This window comes from Myotis nattereri (assembly GCF_964212035.1).
Source record: "Myotis nattereri genome assembly, chromosome: 12".
Taxonomy (NCBI): Eukaryota; Metazoa; Chordata; class Mammalia; order Chiroptera; family Vespertilionidae; genus Myotis; species Myotis nattereri.
The window spans coordinates 24,632,609-24,653,369 of NC_138087.1; the positions used below are offsets into that span (position 1 = coordinate 24,632,609).

A 20,761-nucleotide genomic window follows, 5' to 3' on the forward strand; every position below is an offset into this window, starting at 1 on the left:
AAAGATTTACTAAGATAGAAAGAAAGAAAGAAAGAAAGAAACAAACAAACAAACAAACAAACAAACAAACAAACTATGGAGACCAGAAGGAAGTGATATATTTTTAAAGTGCTGAAGACAAGAATTGGTAACCGGGAATTCTTTGTCCAATGAAAATAACCTTCAGGAATGAAGGTAAAATGACATTTTAGAAAAGAAAAACAGAAAATTTGTTGCTAGCTAACACACCATAAACAAAAGTCTAAAGAAAATCTCTTCAAACAGAATTTAAAAAAATGATTTTTAAAAATGGAAGGTCAGAAGTGAAGAAATATCAGTGGAAAGAAGAAAATGATCTCTATTATATTTATCAGTATAGGCTATCCTTCTTTTGAAGTTTTAAAATTATGTTTGAAAATTGAAGCAAAAATTATAACATCTAAATAGTTTTCCAATGTATTTAGAGAAAATATTTTTTTTCCTTTAATTTCTTTATTGGTTAAGATATTACAAATGTGTCCTCATCCCCCCCATTAAACCTCAACCTTACCCACCCCACTCATGTTCTCATCCCCCTGTTGTCCATGTCCATTGCTTTGGCTTATATGCATGCATACAAGTCCTTTGGTTGATCTCTTCCCCTTCCCCCCACCCTCCCCTACTTTCCTTCTGGGTATTGATAGCCTGATCGCCGTTTCTCTGTCTTTGGATCTGTCCCTGTTCATCAGTCTATGTTGTTCTCTATATTCCACAAATGAGTGAGATCATGTGGTATTTATCTTTCTCTGACTGGCTAATTTCACTTAGCATAATGCTCTCCAGTTCCATCTACACAATGGAATATTACGCTGCGGTAAAAAAGAAGGAACTCTTGCCATTTGCAACAGCATGGATGGAACTAGAGAAAATATTTAAGACAAGTAAATAATAAAGGAAGGAGCATACAGTGACAAATATAATATTAAGGTTTCTACATTCCACCTGAAATGGTAAAATGTTGATACCAGTAGACCATAAGGTAATGTATATATAATACTTAGAGCAAACATTGAAAAACTAACTCAAAGAGATATATTCAAAAACCCTATAGAAAAATAAAAAGGTAATTTAAAAAAAAATGTTCAAGTAACACATTGGAAAGAAGGAAAAGGGAAACAGAGGAAACAAAATAATAACATGGCAAAGTTAGCTCATTAACATATAACAATTCTATATAATAAAAGGTTAACATGCAAATTGTCCCTTCGACCGAGAGTTCGACTGGGAGTTCAACTGGGAGTTTGACCACAGGGCGGGGCTGGCCCACCAACCGCCTGCGGCCCCTCCCCACCGCCAGCCCTACCCCATCGGCCCCGACGGGGATGGGCCAGCCGGACCCGACCCGTGCATGAATTTATGTACCAGGCCTCTAGTGAAAGATATAATGTCAGCATGCAAAAATGTAACTTACTCTATATACTAGCAAATAATACCATTTAGAATAGCTCCAAAATGTAAATACTGTTTTTTTCTACTTTTAAAAAAATTTATTGAATTTATTGGGGTGACATTGGTTAATAAAATTATATAGGTTTCAAGTATGCAATTCTATAATACATTATCTCTATATTATATTGTGTTGTGTTCACCACCCAAAGTCAAGTCTCCTTCTGTCACCATTTATCCCTCTCTTCCTTTTTCTACCTACCCCAACCTCATTTCCCTCATAATCACCATACTGCTATCAGTGTCTATGAACTGTTTTGTTTTTATTTTGCTTAATCCCTTCACCATTTTTAATATAAATCTAGCAAAAGTATTAAACATATAGAATCTACATTATAAAACTATAAAGCATTGATAAGAGGAATCTCAGTAAATTAAGAAACGTACCATATGCATGGAATAGAAGACTCAACATAGTTAATACGTCAATTCTCTTCAAGCTGATCAATAGATTTAGCATAATTCAAATCAAGATTCCTACATTACTTTGGTAGCTACAGCTATTTTTCCTTACCTATTTTTGTAGCTAAAACTTATAAAAAAAAAAAAAGGAAAGAAAAGCCACAACAATTTTAAAAAACAATAAAGCTATTTGACTCACACTAAGTTTAAGACTCCTCAGAAAGCTACAGTAATCAATACAGTGTAGTATTCACTAAAGTTTAGGGATTCAGATTAATGGAAATAAGTAGAATTTGCAATAGGCTGACAGAAAATATATTCAGTTAATATTTGACAGTTACAAAGGCAATTCATTAGAGAAAAGGTAGTCTTTTCAAAAGTGATGTTCATACTACTGAACAAAAATTTGCAAAAAATATAAAATAAACTTCAACCTGTAATTTACAACTTATACAAATACTAGCTCAAAATGGATCACAGAGCTAAATATAAAACTTTTCAAAGAAAACGTGGGAGAAAATACTTGTTACCTCAGGTCATGAAAATAGTTATTAGATATAACATCAAAGCTATGATCCATAAAATAAAAAAAATATTAAGCTGAGCATTAAAATTAAAATTTTTGTCATGTAAAAGACACTGTTAAGAGAATGAAAAGGTAATCTATAGAGTGGGAGAAAATACTTGCAAATCACATATTTGATTAATGACTTATATTAAGACTATATAAAAGACAATGATCATTTAATTGATTTAATAATTATCAGCTCTTAATGGGCAAAAATTTTGAACAGAAAGTCATAAAAAAGATATAAAGACAGCACATAAGCACGTGAAAATTATCAATACCATTAGCCATTAGGGAAATGCAAATTAATATCACAATGAGATACCAATGCACTAAAAAAATAATGACAAAGCTAAATGCTGATGAGGATTAGAGCAACTTGACCCATATGCATCCTGGTAGAAATAATAAATGGTATACCCACTCTGGAAAACAGTTTGGCAGTTTCTTATAGTTATACGTGCACTGACCATATACCAGTAAGGCAACTAAGAGTATTTCCCTTAAAGAGTCAAAAAGTTATTCTCATGCAAAAACCCATATACAGCAGGTCTATTCATAATTGAAAAAAAACACACAAGAAAAGATGAAAAGACCCAAATGTTCTCCAGGAGATAAATAAATCCACTGTGGAACATCCATACAACAGAATACCATTTAGCAATAAAAAGGAACAAACTGGATGAACCAATATGAATGAATCCCAAAGGCATTTTGCTGAGTGAAAGAAGCCAGGCTCAAAAAGGTAACGCTTATATAATCCCATGCATATGACATTCTGAAAAAAGGTAAAGCTATATGAGGGAGAATAATTCAGTGGTTGCCAGGAGTTAGGGTCTTGACTACAAAAAGGCAGAAAAAGGAATTTTTTTTTGAAATAATGGAACTAGTTCGTATCCTGATAGTGGTGTTACTTAAATCTATTGTATAAATATAAATACAAATAATATAAATATAAATATAAATAATAATATAAATATATACACTCTGTTAAAACTCATAAAACTATATGCTAAAAAATTCACCTACTATATATAAACTTTTAAAAAGAAAATAAATTCTTTCCTCGTTATAAACAAATTTTAATGAATAAAATATTTACATTTGTAAGTCTTGTTTCACTATACTACTTTTAGTTTTATTTTAACATCATATTTCATTTGAACATTTAATACTGAACATGTTTCCAAGGACGTTCCTTGAGATTAGAAAGTGTGTCTAAAACTCTCATTTCATTCACAGAGCACAGTACCTGTCACAGAGCAGTAGCTTAAATACACTGTTAACTAAATGTTTCACAAAATAATTCAACCCTCCCCCTACAAAGCGCTACTATATGATTTAAAGTTTATATCAGTTATTTATCATTCTTTAAAGTTTATTAATCCAAATTTCACTATGTTTAACTAAGTTAATACTTATATTTACAAATGGCTATCACAAATGAATTTAAACAGATTTCAGGAAGGAAAAATTCCACACTTTTAGTAATGATTCTTAACATTTAATTCAAAGAGCTACCTGTAACATACACACATTGCTGAATGAACAGAATGTTCTAAGAAGTTCTCTAACTTTGTTAAACAGGCATTATTTTTTCTTTAGTTCTATTTCATTAATTAATAAAATAAATCCCAAATAATCTCCACTTATAGCTAAACTCTGTCTGAAATTTTCTTGAATAGAAAAGATCTTGCAACTAAGTAGGTCAGGTCTTCTCACCTAATTCAGTTTGTCCAAAATTAACTTTCATTTAAAAAGAACACTAAAGATTATCAGAGAAAGTATTGATATGTATTACAATATGGATAAACATTAGGAAAACATTATGCTGAGTGAAAAGGGGCTAGTCACAAAGGAAGAGAAGTTGTATAATTTCATTTATATGAAATATACAGCATAGGCAAATCTATAGACACAGAAAGTAGATTAGTGGTTACGTTGGGCTGGTGGGTGGAGGGACACATATTCACAAATGTGAGTGGAAGAATTGGGGAGGTCACAGCTAAGTGGTATTGGGATTTTAGGGGGGCTTAATTAAAATCTTCTAAAATTTATTGTGATGCACAACTCTTCAAATATACTAAAAGTTATTGAACTATTCACTTTATATAGTGAATTATATGTCTTGTGAATTATATTTCAATAGAGCTATTAAAAGTATCAAGGAATATTTCTGGGACAAATCTACAAAATTATTTTCAAGATAAGAGACTATTATTAGCATTGAAAAAATAGCACTAATAGAGTATAGTACACTTTAAGAGGTAATTGGAAGTATACATTTAAATCCGATATGATCATTTGCTCAAATGTTTACAATTACACAGAGAAGGTAGTAATCTAAAGTTACATGTGGTATTATACAGTATATAAGATTTTGATTATAGCTAAGATAATTCAATATTTAATTAAATTATTCCACACATAATGCTATGTTCTAGTAATCTAAAAAACATCCAAGCTTTCCCCAAAACTGCATGGTCTGAATATCAAAAATTAACTCTAAATGAGAAAATAGTTAAGTAGCTAAAGAGCTAATTATATTGTTCCACCTCCTTTTTGTTTCAAAAAAAAGAACATGCTCTTTTTTTTCCAAGCTGAATATAATCGCCTGTGAATTATAAGATCAAGGAAGCAAACTGTATGTTTTTATAAATATGAGAATCCTTCATCAAGTTTTATATTTAAGGCAGCTAAAAGACCTATGTGAGGGATCAGCATTAAGCCCAAAGGACAGGCAGTGCACAGCAAAAAAGAAAGCAATTCCCTAGTGTCTTTTGCAGGTCACTACCAAGGACCATGTTAGCAGATACATACCAGACCCTTAACAGGCAGTTCTGCTGCTACCAGTAATTAGCTTGGACAGCTCTGGCTCCAAGAGTAGCAGCAAGGCTACACCATAATGAGCTCAACTGGGATTAGCAGGACAGGGCAGGGAACCAAGAGAGCTCAGGCATTCTGCACTGCGTATGTATCTAGGAGATCAAACAAGGATGGCTGGCTAGGTTATCCCCTCTCCACCTCATTCCAAAAATGAAGCACAGCAGTGTCTAAAATACAGGCTAATGAAGAGCGACACCTCCAACAGATGAGAGCCACATTAATTAACACAATCCCTAGATCATATTATACAGTTGCGGCTAGAGCTAGCTAATGTGCAACTTGTTATTGCATTATACATATATATTTTACAAACTAGTCCTTTTTAAAAATTTTATTGGCATAATAAAAGATGATTTCATTTCCAAATTTCCTAAGGTACTTCTCTCATGGCCTTTAATTCACAAAAACTTTCTCCCAAATGTTTATCTAAGCCCATATTGTTAAAAAAGAAACTCACTTTTGAATCATTAGTTCCTGGTTTTCCCTTTTGAAATAGGCCAGTTCATTCCATACAGCATCGGAATCTTCTTGTCGAAGTTGTTGGGGATCTGCTCTCTTTATTTTAAAAATAGGACTGAAATCAGAAAAATAAAGTTGCTTTCTTCCTTCATATGTTCAAAGTGCAATAAAAATCCATATAAATATTCCCTAAATTTAAAAAATATCTATTGACCAAACATCTAATTCAAACTCACTATTTATGGAATGAATTCCCTAAAACCTAAGTACATAGAAATTAAAATCCTGTATCATAATTTCCTAAAAAGTTAAACTGTTACTGTGGAAAGCAAACTTTCAAGCAGAAACATGATATTCTATTTTTCTCATTCATTCCACTAGTAATAAAACATACATTGTAAGATTGTCAGTTTCTAAAAAAGGCTATAGTCAATCAAGCTATTATCAGTGAATATGGGAGAAAGTAGTTTTCACACTTCTAGTGACTACTAAAAAGTCAGGTGAGCATCTAAATTGTTTTATCACTGCTTTACTGACAAATTGTTTTATCACTGCTTTACTGACAAACTGTTTTATCACTGCTTTACTGACAAGCAATATGAAATATTTTCCATTCTTCAAAGGAAGAAAATTAGATTTGACAATTAGATCTACAAAACATGCCAAATGCCCTTTATGTTTTCATTTTCTATACATAAACTCTTCGTTTTTATTTTTTAAAAGTGCTGTACTGGCCAATTTAGAAACAGTATTTCTCTATTGAATAGACCAATGTGTACCATCAACATTGGCCTAAAGGATCCATCTCAAAAGATGAAAGGGTAGTAGATTTTCTGTACACATTCAGTCCTTTGCCCTTTGTTGATACTGTTAACAAGAGTGTCACAACTAACCAACAACTGAACACCTGTTCAAGAGCAATTAAACTGACACCTACAATTCATTCAGATAAGCTGCAGAACAAACTGACGGATAGTAAAGATTTTCAAATTACATACTAAGTTGAATTAGTTTTAAGATAGTTAACTATATATGTGTGAATTTCATATTTCTCTTGTCTTTCAATTAAAATTTAAATACTTTTTGAGTAATAAATATTGTAACACCAATATTTTATTTATTTAAAATAGTTTTCAAGCAAATAAATATGAACAATTTTTGCTTTAAGTTATAGCATTTATTAAGCTAAACTAATGAAGTAAAAATTTATATAAGAATTCATAATTACTTATGCTAATGATTTCTGCAAATGATTGAAAAACCTGTAGTTATTGCTAGCTTATTTCTGTTTTCATTTATTATATTCTCTATTTAAAAATTCACAATAAAGATTTGACCAACACATAATTTCTTTAAAATCAAACAAAAGCCATTAAAACACTTATATGATGCTACTCCATTTCATTTAATATTTAGGGAAATGCCTTTATGAGCTATGTAACTCACATGCCACTGCCTTCTTCCCACTGTTTTAATTGCTCTTTTACTGCCCTGTAGTTGGTCTGTAACATCTGTAGCCTTTCCTTGCGTTTTTCATGGGCATCTCTTAGCTCATCATTTTCTTGGCTCTATAGAACACAAAAAAGCAAGCACACAAGTCTGAAGTAAGTATTAGTATAATGTTACACATAAAAGGTTTCCTATCAAAATATGAAATTTAAAAGAAAATAGTATATAAATATGAATAAATTTATACTACTTATGTAGTTTAAGAAGAAAAGCATTCCTAAAGTCACAGGATTGCTTGATATATTTGACTTTCGTTGATTTTTTAAAGCTGATGAAGTAATTTCAAATATTTGCTATCAAATTAGTTTTCTTGTTGTTAATACATACAAATATTTATTGAGCCAAACTTATAGAGGTTTTATTTTTATTTTTCAACAAAAGGATTTATCCATATATTAACCTGATTAGTTTGTTAATTATAAGTGCACATATAATTTATATAAGTGACTTTAAGTAAGACCATTCTTCAGCCCATGTATTCATAATTAGTCTGTTATAAGGCACAATAATTACACAAGAGGAAGAAAATCAGTTTGGACCTATGCTAGGAGGAGTGCAGGTTAGCCTTTTGGGTTGTACCATGAAGATGGGAAAGCTGGATTTAGTACTCTTGAAGAGGTCATGAAATAGACAAACCAAACATTACTTGGTTAAACAACTGTCTTAAATAAAGCACAGACAATACATATTTTTAGATATAACCACAAAATGAACTTATAAAAGCCAAATTTTCAATTCAGAGGATATATTTGTATTACTTATGAACTGTGTTTCTCAAAGTAAAGTAGGAAAATTTTTGAGTTTTTTTACCCTTGAGAATTTCACATTTGTTTTTTAAACTTTCATATTTCTGTATGAAGGAACTGGTATACTTATTTAGTGAGGTTAAGAGGTACTCTCTAATAGTATAGTGAGGTTAGATGAGTAGGCACATGGCAGTCAGAAAGATCTGAATTCCATTCCTGAAGCTTTATCCTGTTAGCTGCATGCAAAATCTTAAGAACACTATATAAATTAATACAATTTCTTTCTCTGTAAAATATACAAAGACAGAGATTTAAATTATGACGACTAAATTAAACAAGCACTGTGATTGCCCTACAGAGGCACAAAGCACAACTCAGCTTCCTTAATGCTCTTATCATTTAGAAGCCAAATTCACTGTTTCCTTGACTATCTCCCTTATCAATAGTAAGATTAAATATAGAGTTTGCATTATTTTATTGAATTCTAATTATCTCAATAGTATAGCTATTCTGTCATTCTACTTTGAATAAATGTCTAAGAGGATAACTTCAGTAATTCTATTAAGTAGTTATTAGGAAGTATTTGAGTCCTTTGTGTACCAAGTGCTGAAAAGTAACTGGTTTATATCATAGTTAAAAATCCTGGCTCCTGAATTCATTTTTGTTCATTTCAACCTAAGAACCATATATTAAGAGCCTAAATACAGGGTGTTAAGTGCTGATAAGAGCTCAAGTCCTTTAGCCTCCCACCACTCTGCCCGTCCCCCCCTGGGGCTTCACCACATTATTCTCTTTGTCCAGGAGCTATGCATATATGCATATATATTCTTTGGTTGTTCTCTTCTATTGGAAGAGAACAGTCTGTTCCATTTATCCATGCCTCTGGTCCTATTTTGTTTGTTAGTTTATTTTGCTCTTTTGATTCCACATATAAATGAGATCATGTGATAGCTGTCTTTCTCTGACTGGTTTATTTTGCTTAGCACAATAATCTCCAGGTCTATTCATGCTATTGCAACGGGTTAAGACTTCCTTTTTTTCACTAGTATAACAAAGTAGTATTCCATTGTGTAAATGTACCACAGCTCTTTTATCCTAGAATGTTTATATAATTCTTATGAAATTATGAAAATCTAAACTATTTAAAATGAAATCAAGTTAGAGATTTGATAACTCAATTTCATGGATATAATATATAATAATTATTTTAACTAAAGTTTCATCCATTAATTTGTGCTTTGATAATGCTAATATTCAACTGTAATACATGGCTTAAATTAGTCCTAGAGACTATTGTTCTTTTAGTCTACTTCAAAATAGACAGTAAAGTCCTGGCCAGGTAGTTCGGTTGGTTGGAGCATTGTCCCATACACCAAAAGGTTGCAGGTTCGATTCCCAGTCAGGGCACATACCTAGGTTTCAGGTTCAATCCCGGGTCAGGGAGCATATGGGAAGCAGCCAATCGATGTTTCTCTCTCACACTGTTTTTCTTTCTTGATCTCTCTCTCTCAAAAATCAATAAACAAATCCTTAGATGAGGGTTAAAAATGTTACATAAATATAACCTAGCTAGATAGATAGATAGAAAGATAGATTATATATATTTCAAATAAAAGTTTTCTTATTTTACTACAAGAATAGATATATATCAGTCAAAAGTTATATATCTCAAAAGAAATGTTTATAAAGAATAATCAAAAAATTTTTATAATATTCTAAAAATACAGGTTAACTGTAGTTTGAATTATGATTATTTAGGTCCCATTTTGACTTATAATAGCTTAAGTCAAAACAATTGCAATTCAGTTTGGAATTATTACCCCCAAAGTTCTTATCAAGTATAAGGAATAAAAAATATATGTAACATCACTAATTACTACATTTTCCTAAGAGGACACACAAAAATATGCAATGGACAGTCACTGAATTAGATCCACTTATTAGATAATTCAATAAAACATTTACTGAGTACCTTTTATGTATTTTGCAATTAAACTAGCTAAACTAGAGGCTCTAACTTCTATATTTAACTTATATGTACAAACAAGTCTAAATAACTAAAACATTAGAAAATAGGAAAGTTGTAAAACTTTCTTCAATGATATATGCAATTCTACTTTAAGATCATAAGAACAGAATGATTCTTAGTCTAGTCTTCTAGTTGGACAAAGGCTCCTTGACAGGCATACGACAAACTATGAGTATAAACACTGTTAATGAAACATTGGCTCAATCTTCAGGGAATAAAGTATTCCATTGATGTTTAATTTCAGCAGAATGTATAAAGCTCATAAATATGAGAGTATTAAAAATAAGACATAAACTTTAATCAGAGGACATATTGATGTTATTAAAAGGCAGAGAACAGTGGTAATGGAATCAAGTTGCCAAATGCATGAAAGTTAGTAGAGCAGTGGGCATGTTGACTTCCTAAACATGCCCATGGCATTAGTGATCTCAAGGATAGTATGAATTTCATAAAGCTCTGATGCATTGCTTTCTAAATTATACTTGTAAGTTGTTAGTTCACTACATTCATGAAGTCAGGATTTGAAAATGGATGGGATTTTTGTAATAGGTTTCATTGCTTCCATTACTGTTGGCTCTTTTATTACAACACTGGTCACCCATCTTGAAAACTTGTACAACTAGCCACAAAAGAAAGCTGAGCAAGAGAATGTGTTAATATATTTACAAAACTAAAAACTAGTATTAAAATAATATGCATAACTTATGGCTGATCTAGTAACTACCATCATTTCAATGTATCAAAGTGCATATATGTAAATTAAAAAGCACCCTGGGCCCAATCATTCTCCTTAGAATTGCTTTACAATACAGGTTTTGTTTACCCACTTCTTTTGCTTTATGCACTTGATTACAGTACCTATTTTATGCAATTCTTTTACTCCTTTAAAATAAGAAATCCTTCCCTACTAAATGATAACATGCAGAAAAATATTGCTCCCATTTTTTGCCTTATCTTGCAAATCTGTGACAGAAAACATACATTTGAAATTCATGATTATCATACATGAACTTGAAAAAGGAATATAGAAAAAGTATACATGAAAAATAAATTGTCTGAAAATCAATGTTACTTTGAAAAATAAACTTGAGGCTTTATGCAAGAGAGCTGTTATTAGATAAAATAAATGAGGAAATAAATTAGTAGAATGCTACTGAGACTTTCTGAAATAAGAAATTCAAGAGGTGGAAGAGAATAGCTCTAAAAATGTCTGAATTGTTCTATTCTTTCCTGCCAAAGACAAGGGTCTATCAAAGACTCACAGACTACTGGGGGCAAATGAGTGGAGATTCTCTACTACTAAATGGGATATTTTATATGCCAACTTCATTGCCTAGATATTGGGTTAATCATTATTTTTGGGTGTATCTGTGAGGGTGTTTATGTATGAAATTAACATTTAAACTAGCAGAATAAAAAATCAGATTGCTCTGCCTGGTTGGCACGGCTCAGTGGTTGAGCATCAACCTATGAACCAGGAGGTCACCGTTCCATTCCCGGGTTGTGGGCTCGATTCCCAGTGTGAGGCGTGTAGGAGGCAGCCAATCAATGATTCTCTCTCATCATTGATGTTTCTCTCTCTGTGTGTCCCTCACCCTCCCTTCCTCTCTGAAATCAATAAAAATATATATTTTTTAAAAAGCAGATTGCCCTTTGCAATGTGATGGGCTTCATCCAATCTACTGAAGGCCTGAATAGAATAAAAGGCTGAGTAAGAAAGACTTCTTTCTTTATGCCTGATTGTCTTTGAGCTGGGACAAAGAGCTCCTGCCCTCAGACTCAAACTTGGACCAGGACTGGAACTTACACCATCATCTCTCCTGGTTCTCAGGCCTTTGGACAAGGCCGGACCTATTCCATTGGCTTTCATGGATCTTAATGACTGCAGACCTTGGACTTCTCAGACTTCATGATAACATGAGCCAACTCTTTATAGTAAATTAATCTCTCTCTCTCTCTCTCTCTCTCTCTCTATATATATATATATATATATATATATATATATATATACATACACACACACACACACACACACACATATATATATATATATATTTTTAGAATAATAAAGTCTATTTCAGGAAGATTAAAGGGTTATAGTCTATTGGTTTTGATTCTCTGTAGAATCCAGATTAATACAGGATAGAAGCCGTGGTATGTGAATTTCAAGAACTATGCAAAAAGGTGAAAATGATAAACTTGACTTCCTAAACATGCCCATAATATCCTGTAATATCCAATTGTTGACACTGAAATACTGTATTTATCTAATCACTTAGCATGTTCTTATCTAGAGAAAGGATCTTAGAGATAGAAAGTCATCTTTTCTCCTATTGTATAAGTGACTAGCACTTTGCTTGGCTAACTGCATTGCTTCATAAGTTCTGGAGTAAACAGATAAATAGGCAAATAACTCCAGGCATACAAATTTAAGTAGGCTAACTGCTAACAAGCTTAGGTCATAATATGATCATTTTATTTTGGGTAGAAACAATCCTATATAATAAAAGAGAAACATGTAAATTGACCATCCCTCTGCTATGCTCACCAGCCAATCAGGAGTGACTATGCAAATTAACCCAACAAAGATGGCAGTTTAATTTGCATACACAGGCACGGAGTAGCTGGGTGCAGGGTGGCCACTTGCGCGTATGCCAGCGCCAAGCAACCTGGGTCCCGAGGACACCGGACCCAGGCCTCTCTGAGCCTGTAGGCCCACACATAGGCCCGGAGTGGCCGGGGACGGGACAGGAACACCCTCCGCATCACCGTGACAGGCCCATAGGCAGTGCGCATGTGCAGAGCTGCCGGGATGCGGGGCGAGACAGCAAAAAAACCAAGAGCGCAGGAGCACCAGGAATTCTGGGAATCATAGTTCTGGTGGCAGATGGATCTCCTAGACCAGGGGTCCTCAAACTTTTTAAACAGGGGGCCAGTTCACTGTCCCTCAGACCGTTGGAGGGCCGGACTATAGTTTTAAAAAAAACTATGAACAAATTCCTATGTACACTGCACATATCTTATTTTGAAGTAAAAAAACAAAACGGGAACAAATACAATATTTGTATTTGCATGTGGCCCGCGGGCCGTAGTTTGAGGACCCCTGTCCTAGACACTAGAGCAAAGTGAGCCTGGAGCAAGTTACTGTTGCAGTCGGGGATGGAGGGAAAGCAAAGGTGAGAGACATAAGTAAAATCAGAGTGTCTAGGAAAAATTAAAGGTAAGATATCCTAAAAATTTCAGGAAATGTCCAATGCAGCAAAGAAAAAAAAAATGCCTCTATTATTCTGTGAGCAACAAACCAAACTGGGTTGGGGGTCTCAGTCAATTCGCTCATATGACTGCAAAGACAGACAGAAACTCCCGGATTGGAGGGGGCTCCCCAGAGGGCTCCCAGATTGGAGAGAGTGCAGGTCAGGCTGAGGGACCCATTCACCACTGCATGAATCTTCATGCACCAAGTCCCTAGTAGATAATAATTTTCCTTTATTTGAGAACTAACAGTTTAACTCTGAATAAATAGGAATTAACACAATGTTTAATGAAAAGGCAAAAAAATTAGTAATTGTAGCCATGGTTAACTATACCTCTAATAGTAAACCATATTATGTTCTAGACCAGCCGTGGGCAAACTACGGCCCGCGGGCCAGATCCGGCCTGTTTGAAATGAATAAAACTAAAAGAAAAAGACCGTACCCTTTTATGTAATGATGTTTACTTTGAATTTATATTAGTTCACACAAACACTCCATTCATGTTTTGGTTCCAGCCCTCCGGTCCAGTTTAAGAACCCATTGTGGCCCTAGAGTCAGAAAGTTTGCCCACCCCTGTTCTAGACTATATATAAGTCAAACCTCTTTCTCCCTAAGAGTAATCTATATTATATATCAAAGAATCTAAGCTTTAAATATATTAGACTAATCATGTGTAAGTTGGGCTTGTCATAGAATATCATAAAACTATTTGAGAATCAATTAAGTGGCAAATCTCAAATAGTGCAGGCCTTCAGGTAGTTGTAAATGAAGAATGACAAGATTAACCACATTAAAATCTCAGAAAAATAAAAGTCCTCAATATAACATTGGTTCAATATGCACAACCAACTTCTGCTGAGAAATAGAATTCAGAGTATAACTTGGAAAGAATAAACTCTCAAAGATAAGCTGAAAGGTATATACTTCTTAAACACTGGTAGAATGCCAATTCTAATGTCATATATTCTAAAACAAATTCAATTGTAATGGAAAAAATAATGTATATTTATTTACCATTTTGACTATGTAATTTTTCTGTAAAGGACACTAAGTGGCCTGAGCTAGCTTGTATAGTTTTTAACTCACCAGTCTTTTTGTTTATCCTATATAATAAAGAGGGAATATGCTAATTGACCCTCATGCCATCGCAAAGATGGCGGCACCAATAGCCAATAAGGAGGGAATATGCTAATTGACTGCCCCACCCTCAAAGATGGTGGTGCCCACAGCCACACAATGGCAGTCCCCTCAGCCCCCCAGCTGCCTAGGGGTGGCCCGAGGCACAGGCAAGCCTCGGATGGTGGCTGCCCAGCCGCCCAGGGCCACTTGAGGCTCAGGTAACCAGGGCCGGCCAAGGCTTGTGCTGCCGGCAGTGGCAGAAGCAGAGGTGTGATGGGGGCATCACCTCCCGATTGCCAGGTTGCCTCCTGCCCATAAGGGCTCCTGGACTGTGAGAGGCAGCAGGCCGGGCTGAGGGAACCCCCCCCCCCCCCGCAGTGCATGAATTTTCATGCACCGGGCCTCTAGTCATATATAAAAAAAATACAAGCAATTGATTTTTAGTTGTTAAAATTCTATTTTTTTCCTCTGAGAAACTATAATAAATGTATTTCCAATATTAAGCCAAAATATTCCCCAATAATTTTAAAGTGATAGTTTTCAAACAGCAATTTTTTATTACTTTATGATCCTCAGAAATCTTAAAACAAGACCAACAGATTACACATTTTTATACATATATTTAAATTCAGGAAAGATAAAGGATAAGCAGTAGTTTGTGAAATGAATGTTTACTTTCTCTATCTTTACCTTTGTAAGGTTATTACTAAAGGAATGATTTAATGTTCACCTTTAGTTGTAGTGCCTTCTCTAAGTTTTCAATCTTTCTTTCAGCTTTTCTCAGCTTCTTTAGCTCCTCTGAGTCTGTGAAAGAGCTCTTTGGGGACAAAGACCTTGAACGTTTCACAGGTGGTTCCTCGAAAATAAAACAAGGACATGGTTGAACTAGTTGGAACACTGGATTATGAAAGACATGCAAAATTAAAGAACACGTAATTTTGAATACTAATAATGAATTATAAAAAAATCCTGCATGGAATACCAGAGAAATAACAAGCGGAATTACTACAGTGCTACTGCTAAAGGTTTCTCTGTGACTCGTTAATGAGAATATTCATTTACATTTACATTGTTTCTTTCAGAATAATGATGTCCCATTAGGGAAGACTAAAGGGTTATAGACTCAGAAATGCAAGAAACCTCATTACAAAGGAGGGGATAGAGGCTGGTCTAATTGCTCTATAAGGGTCCAAGGTTACACTTGATAGGACAACCAGAAACAAGAGGGAAAGGATTTTTTCCCCTTTGAAATAGTTTAACACACTGTGAAGTTGAAGGAACAATATGCTTGAGGAATATAAATACAACAGACAGTAGATCTTATACTGTAATGACCATATGGTCATTAACTATAATGTGGCTAACTAGAGACATGAATGTGTGTTTATATTATGTACAGCTTCATATACCAATCTGGAGAAGGAATATGTAAAAGCAACTATTAAGCTGAGCAACATACTGTTCATACTTACTGAATATCCTTATGAAAGAAAAAAATTTTGTTAAAAATATGCCTCTTGTTTTCTTGACTTTTTTAAAAGCAATGAAACAGCAAGTCAATGCATTTTTTAAACTTCAGCAATAAAGCAAGTAACCAAATTAGGTCCTGTAATGTTTTCTTTCAATTTTAGGAATGTCTTATTTCACTTAAATAATGCTCAATGCCATGAAAGTACTCCAAAATTGCAAGAAACATAAAATACAGTTATGCTTAAATAAAAAAGTACATATATCATACATATACATAAAGTTCATTCTTCTGAAAATTACTAACATTAGAGAAAATAAAAGTACCACAGAAACATGGATCTAATTTTAAATGCTTTCTTTATTCAGATAATTTGTTCCACTCAGGAAAAACCGAAAAGAACCAAAAACAATTATCTTAAAATCATGGCTTACTACTTAATAAAAACATTATTTTCTATTGCTGAACTAACAAGTATAAGAAAAATATGTCTAAAACTTATTTTTAGGGAAATGTTATTTCAATTTTGTCTAGAAATAACATATTTACAATGTGATATGAAGTTTTAATATTAGTCAATGTTCAAAAAATTTTTTGCATCATAACAGGAATATATAATGAATACTATGAAAAGGGAAACCTGAGACATTAATAGACAACAAACATGCTACAAAATTGTTTATTTTTCACTATTGCTATGCCTTTAAATCTCAGTAATTATAACTGTACATATTAATGTTAAATTCCATTTAATATTTTATATTCCACATGGGCAGTATTTAAATATAATTGAATAAAAAGTAAGATATATATTTCCTATAATTAAAATTAGAATATTGAATTAGTGACTATACCACCTTAAAATTATTATGCAGATTAATGTATCTAATTAACGCATTTATCTAATCTATAGATAAATTAATATATGGACATTAGTTTACTGCAAAACAGGTATAATAACACTTTAAAAAGGAAAAACATTCTTCTCTCAATTATTTTATTGAATGTTTGGCACATAATATTTTTTAAAAGCAGAGAAGTAAATGTGCCTGCTTGTTACTTAACTTTATTGCTTGCACTGCCAACTTCATTCTGACAAATTCACAAAAATGACAAAAATGTCCCTACCTTTTGTTTCCCTTCAACATTTGTACAGATGCTCTTTTCTGAGGAACCCTGGTTGATCAATCTGTTCTCTGACAGTTTTTCATTTGCTATTTTTAGTCTCTCCTGTAAATACTCAATTTCAGACTTCTGTGACACCATTAAGGTTTCCAAACTCGATAAAGATGGCCGTTGAAATACCTATTTTTAAAAAGCGTATTTGCAAATAAAAGTACAGTTCATATTACTCACATATATGCAAATATTTAAATATAATATGTGTCATATTTACTCAGAGAATGACAATTTCATTTCAATAATAAACTGTAAACTAGCACTAGCTTAACTTCTATCATTCTACAAAATAACCAAGAGTCTGTATAAACATGTTCATAAATAATATTTTCATACAGACTTGCAAGAGAAAAAATTTAAAGCATGGTTTCATGATACACACCACTGACTTATAAATTATTTCAATTTTATGATTATACACATATGTATTTCCTCATTAAATAATCAACCCACCATCTGATCATCAAGAGTTATGCAATACCATGGGATCTAAAACTGGGAAAAGGAAATGAATAGTACTATAGGCCTAATTAGCTTTTAATGCATTATCATTTAATAATAACAATTCAAAGAACTCTGATAATTTTAAAAGAATGTACAGTATTCTCTTTTAAAATTTATTCTTATGTCAGATCAACTGCTAATGGTAAGCACCACATTTTAACAACAGAAATCATAGAAACATTAAGCTTGAAGAAACCTGTTTATGAAAACTAGCATTCTGCAAAATTCTATTGCCATCCTAACTTAATATGCTTGAAACATTAAAATCCATGCATATATGCTATTTCAAATTAACAACTTCATTTACAAAAAATAAAATATAATAACTCTTAGTGAAAACAGTTTTTGTTGATTTCAAGCAAAGTCAAATCTTATGATTCTAGTATTAATAATATGGATCGAGTAGCCCTGAAAATAATTTTATATATATATATATATATATCTATATAAAAAAATTAGATATATTATATATATATCTATATATATATATTAGATATATTATATATATATCCCCATGTTTCCTAAATGATATTCTTAAAGACTATAAGAAAAATATATATGTCTAACTTTTATGAACCAAGAATGCTAAATATTACCCTTTTCTGGTTTTGACTACTTTTTTCTTTTTTTAGGGGATTGGCAAAATTTTCCTAATTCTAAGCTGTAATTTTTATAATTAGTGGTAGCACCTATCTGTGATTTATACTATTATATTTCCTTCATATATAAATTACCTGATTTGTTTCCCAACCTTTATTCAATCATACTAGTAAACTTTTTCCTCAGTGTTGTTCATATATTGTACCTTTAAAACACTTAAAATATAATAAAACTTATTCTATTACCTTGCGTTGAACATAAAATTAAAACACTTTAAGGCTTTCCTTCCAAACTCTAAAGGACTTTGCCCGATTCTTTCATCACCCTTTTAATAATTGTATGACTTTGATTTCTTTTATTTTTTTCTTCCTATTATGTAACCCAATATATAGTGTTTATAAACTATATCATTTTTAGATTATTTTAAATGTTTTCCTTTTTTAATTTATTGGGATGACACTGGTTAACAAAATTATAAAGGCTGCAGGTGCACAATTCCACAACACATCATTGGTACACTGTATTGTATGTTCACCACCCTAAGTGAAGTCTCTGTCCATCAGCATTTGTCCCCCCTATAGCCTCCTCTACCTACCCTATTTCTCCCCCCAGTAATTATATCCTTTGGTCGGGATGCCAATCTAAACAATAATCAAAGACTGCCTGCTCTTGTCCAGGTTTCATTAAAAAAACAAACAAACTATGAAGAATATATCAAATATCCCATCATTTACAAAGAAATTTTAATGGTTCAAGAGCAAACAAAAATTTAGAATAAAAGAGGAAAATATAACTTAATTTACTGGTATATCCAATAAACAGTCCTATGTTTTTTAATAAGTGAGTTTTCTAAGTCATCATTAAATTAAAATGCAATTGATAAAAAATGGAAAAACATAAATATTCATTTAGGAAGCTGCAATGATAAATAATTCAAATAGTCATGAAGACATTAAAAATGCTCCATCAGTAGATATTGTCACTATAACAGTAAAAGATTTCATACTTAGGCAGCATTCCTTCAAAAGACCTCAATAACCAATAACAGAACTTTAAAATTAAAAAAAAAATACTATTAAAGAAGCAATTAATCATTTTGAGTTTATTTTTGTGTATGGTGTAAATTGGTGGTCTAGTTTCATTTTTTTTTTTGCATGTATTTGTCCAATTTCCCCATCACCATTTGTTGAAGAGACTGTCTTGACTCCATTGTATGCTCTTGCCTAACTCTGTCAAACATTAATTGAGCATAATGGCTTGGGTCAATTTCTGGGGACTCTGTTCTCTTCCAATGATTTATGTATCTGTTCTTGTGTGAGTACTAGGTTGTTTTGATTACAGTAGTCTTATAGTATAACTTGATATCCGGTATTGTAATCCCTCCAATGCTGGGGATATTTGGGGTCTTTTTTGGTTCCATATAAATTTTTGGACTATCTGTTCTAGATCTGTGAAATATGCCATAGGAATTGCATTGAATCTATAGATTGCTTTGCGTAGTATGGATATTTTAATGATGTTAATTCTATCAGTCCATGGGCACAGTACTTTCTTTCACTTGTTTATATCTTCCTTTTTTTCAATGTCTTGTAGTTTTCTAAGTACAAGTCTTTTACCTCTTTGGCTAAGTTTACTCTTAGGTCTACCTTAATTTTTTTGTTGCTATGGTAAATGGGATTGCTTGTTTAGTTTCTCTTTCTGAGATTTCATTATTGGTGTATAAAAATGCCATCAATTTCTGTGTATTAATTTTGTATCCTGCTACATTGCCAAATTCCTTTATTAAATCTGGTAGCTTTTTGGTGGAGTCTTTTGATTTTCCTATGCACAATAGCATGTCATCTATGAATAATGACAGTTTTACTTCCTCCTTTCCAATTTGGATGCCTTTTATGTTTTCTTCTTGATCACTGTGGCTAGCATTTTCAGTACTATGTTGAATAAGAGTGGTGAAAGTGGGCATCCCTGTCTTGTTCCTGTTCTTAGGGGAAATGGTTTTAATTTTTATCCTTTGAGTATGATATTGGCTGTAGATTTGTCATATATGGCCTTTATTATGTTGATATACCATATGATCCCTTTATTCCCACTCTGCTGAGAGTTTTTATAAAAATGCATACTAGATTTTATAGAATTATTTTTCTATGTCTACTGATATGATTGTGATCTTTGTCTTTAAATTTGTTTATGTGATGTATCACGTTTATTGATTTGTGAATATTGTACTAGTCTTGCATCCCTAGAATAAATCTTACTTGGTCATGGTATATAGTGTTTGTAATATATTGCTGGATCTGGTTTGCTAATATTTTGTTGAGGATTTTAGCATCTATGTTCATCAGAGATATTGCCTGTAATTCTAAACTCATATTGGATAAAAGACTTAAATGTAAGCCATTTATGGGAAATCATAAAAATCCTCAAAGAAACTATAGGCAGCAAAATCACAGACATCTCTTGCAGCAATATGCTTGCAGACACATCTCCTAGGGCAAAGCAAACTAAGAAGAAAATAAACAAATGGGGTTAATCAAAATGAAAGCATTTGCACAGCAAAAAACATACACACAGAAA

General features: G+C 32.6%; 1 protein-coding gene across 1 annotated transcript in view; it reads right to left on the bottom strand.

Annotated features, from left to right (window-relative positions):
• Nucleotides 1–20,761, bottom strand: part of CNTLN (centlein) — a 262,892-nt gene that overhangs the window by 109,864 nt on the left and 132,267 nt on the right. The window contains exons 9-12 of the mRNA XM_081104268.1: nt 17,033–17,209; nt 15,167–15,292; nt 7,226–7,347; nt 5,778–5,894 (exon numbers count right to left, since the gene is read on the bottom strand). Coding sequence (XP_080960394.1) covers nt 5,778–5,894; nt 7,226–7,347; nt 15,167–15,292; nt 17,033–17,209 — 542 coding nt within the window. The remainder of the gene's footprint in view (nt 1–5,777; nt 5,895–7,225; nt 7,348–15,166; nt 15,293–17,032; nt 17,210–20,761) is intronic.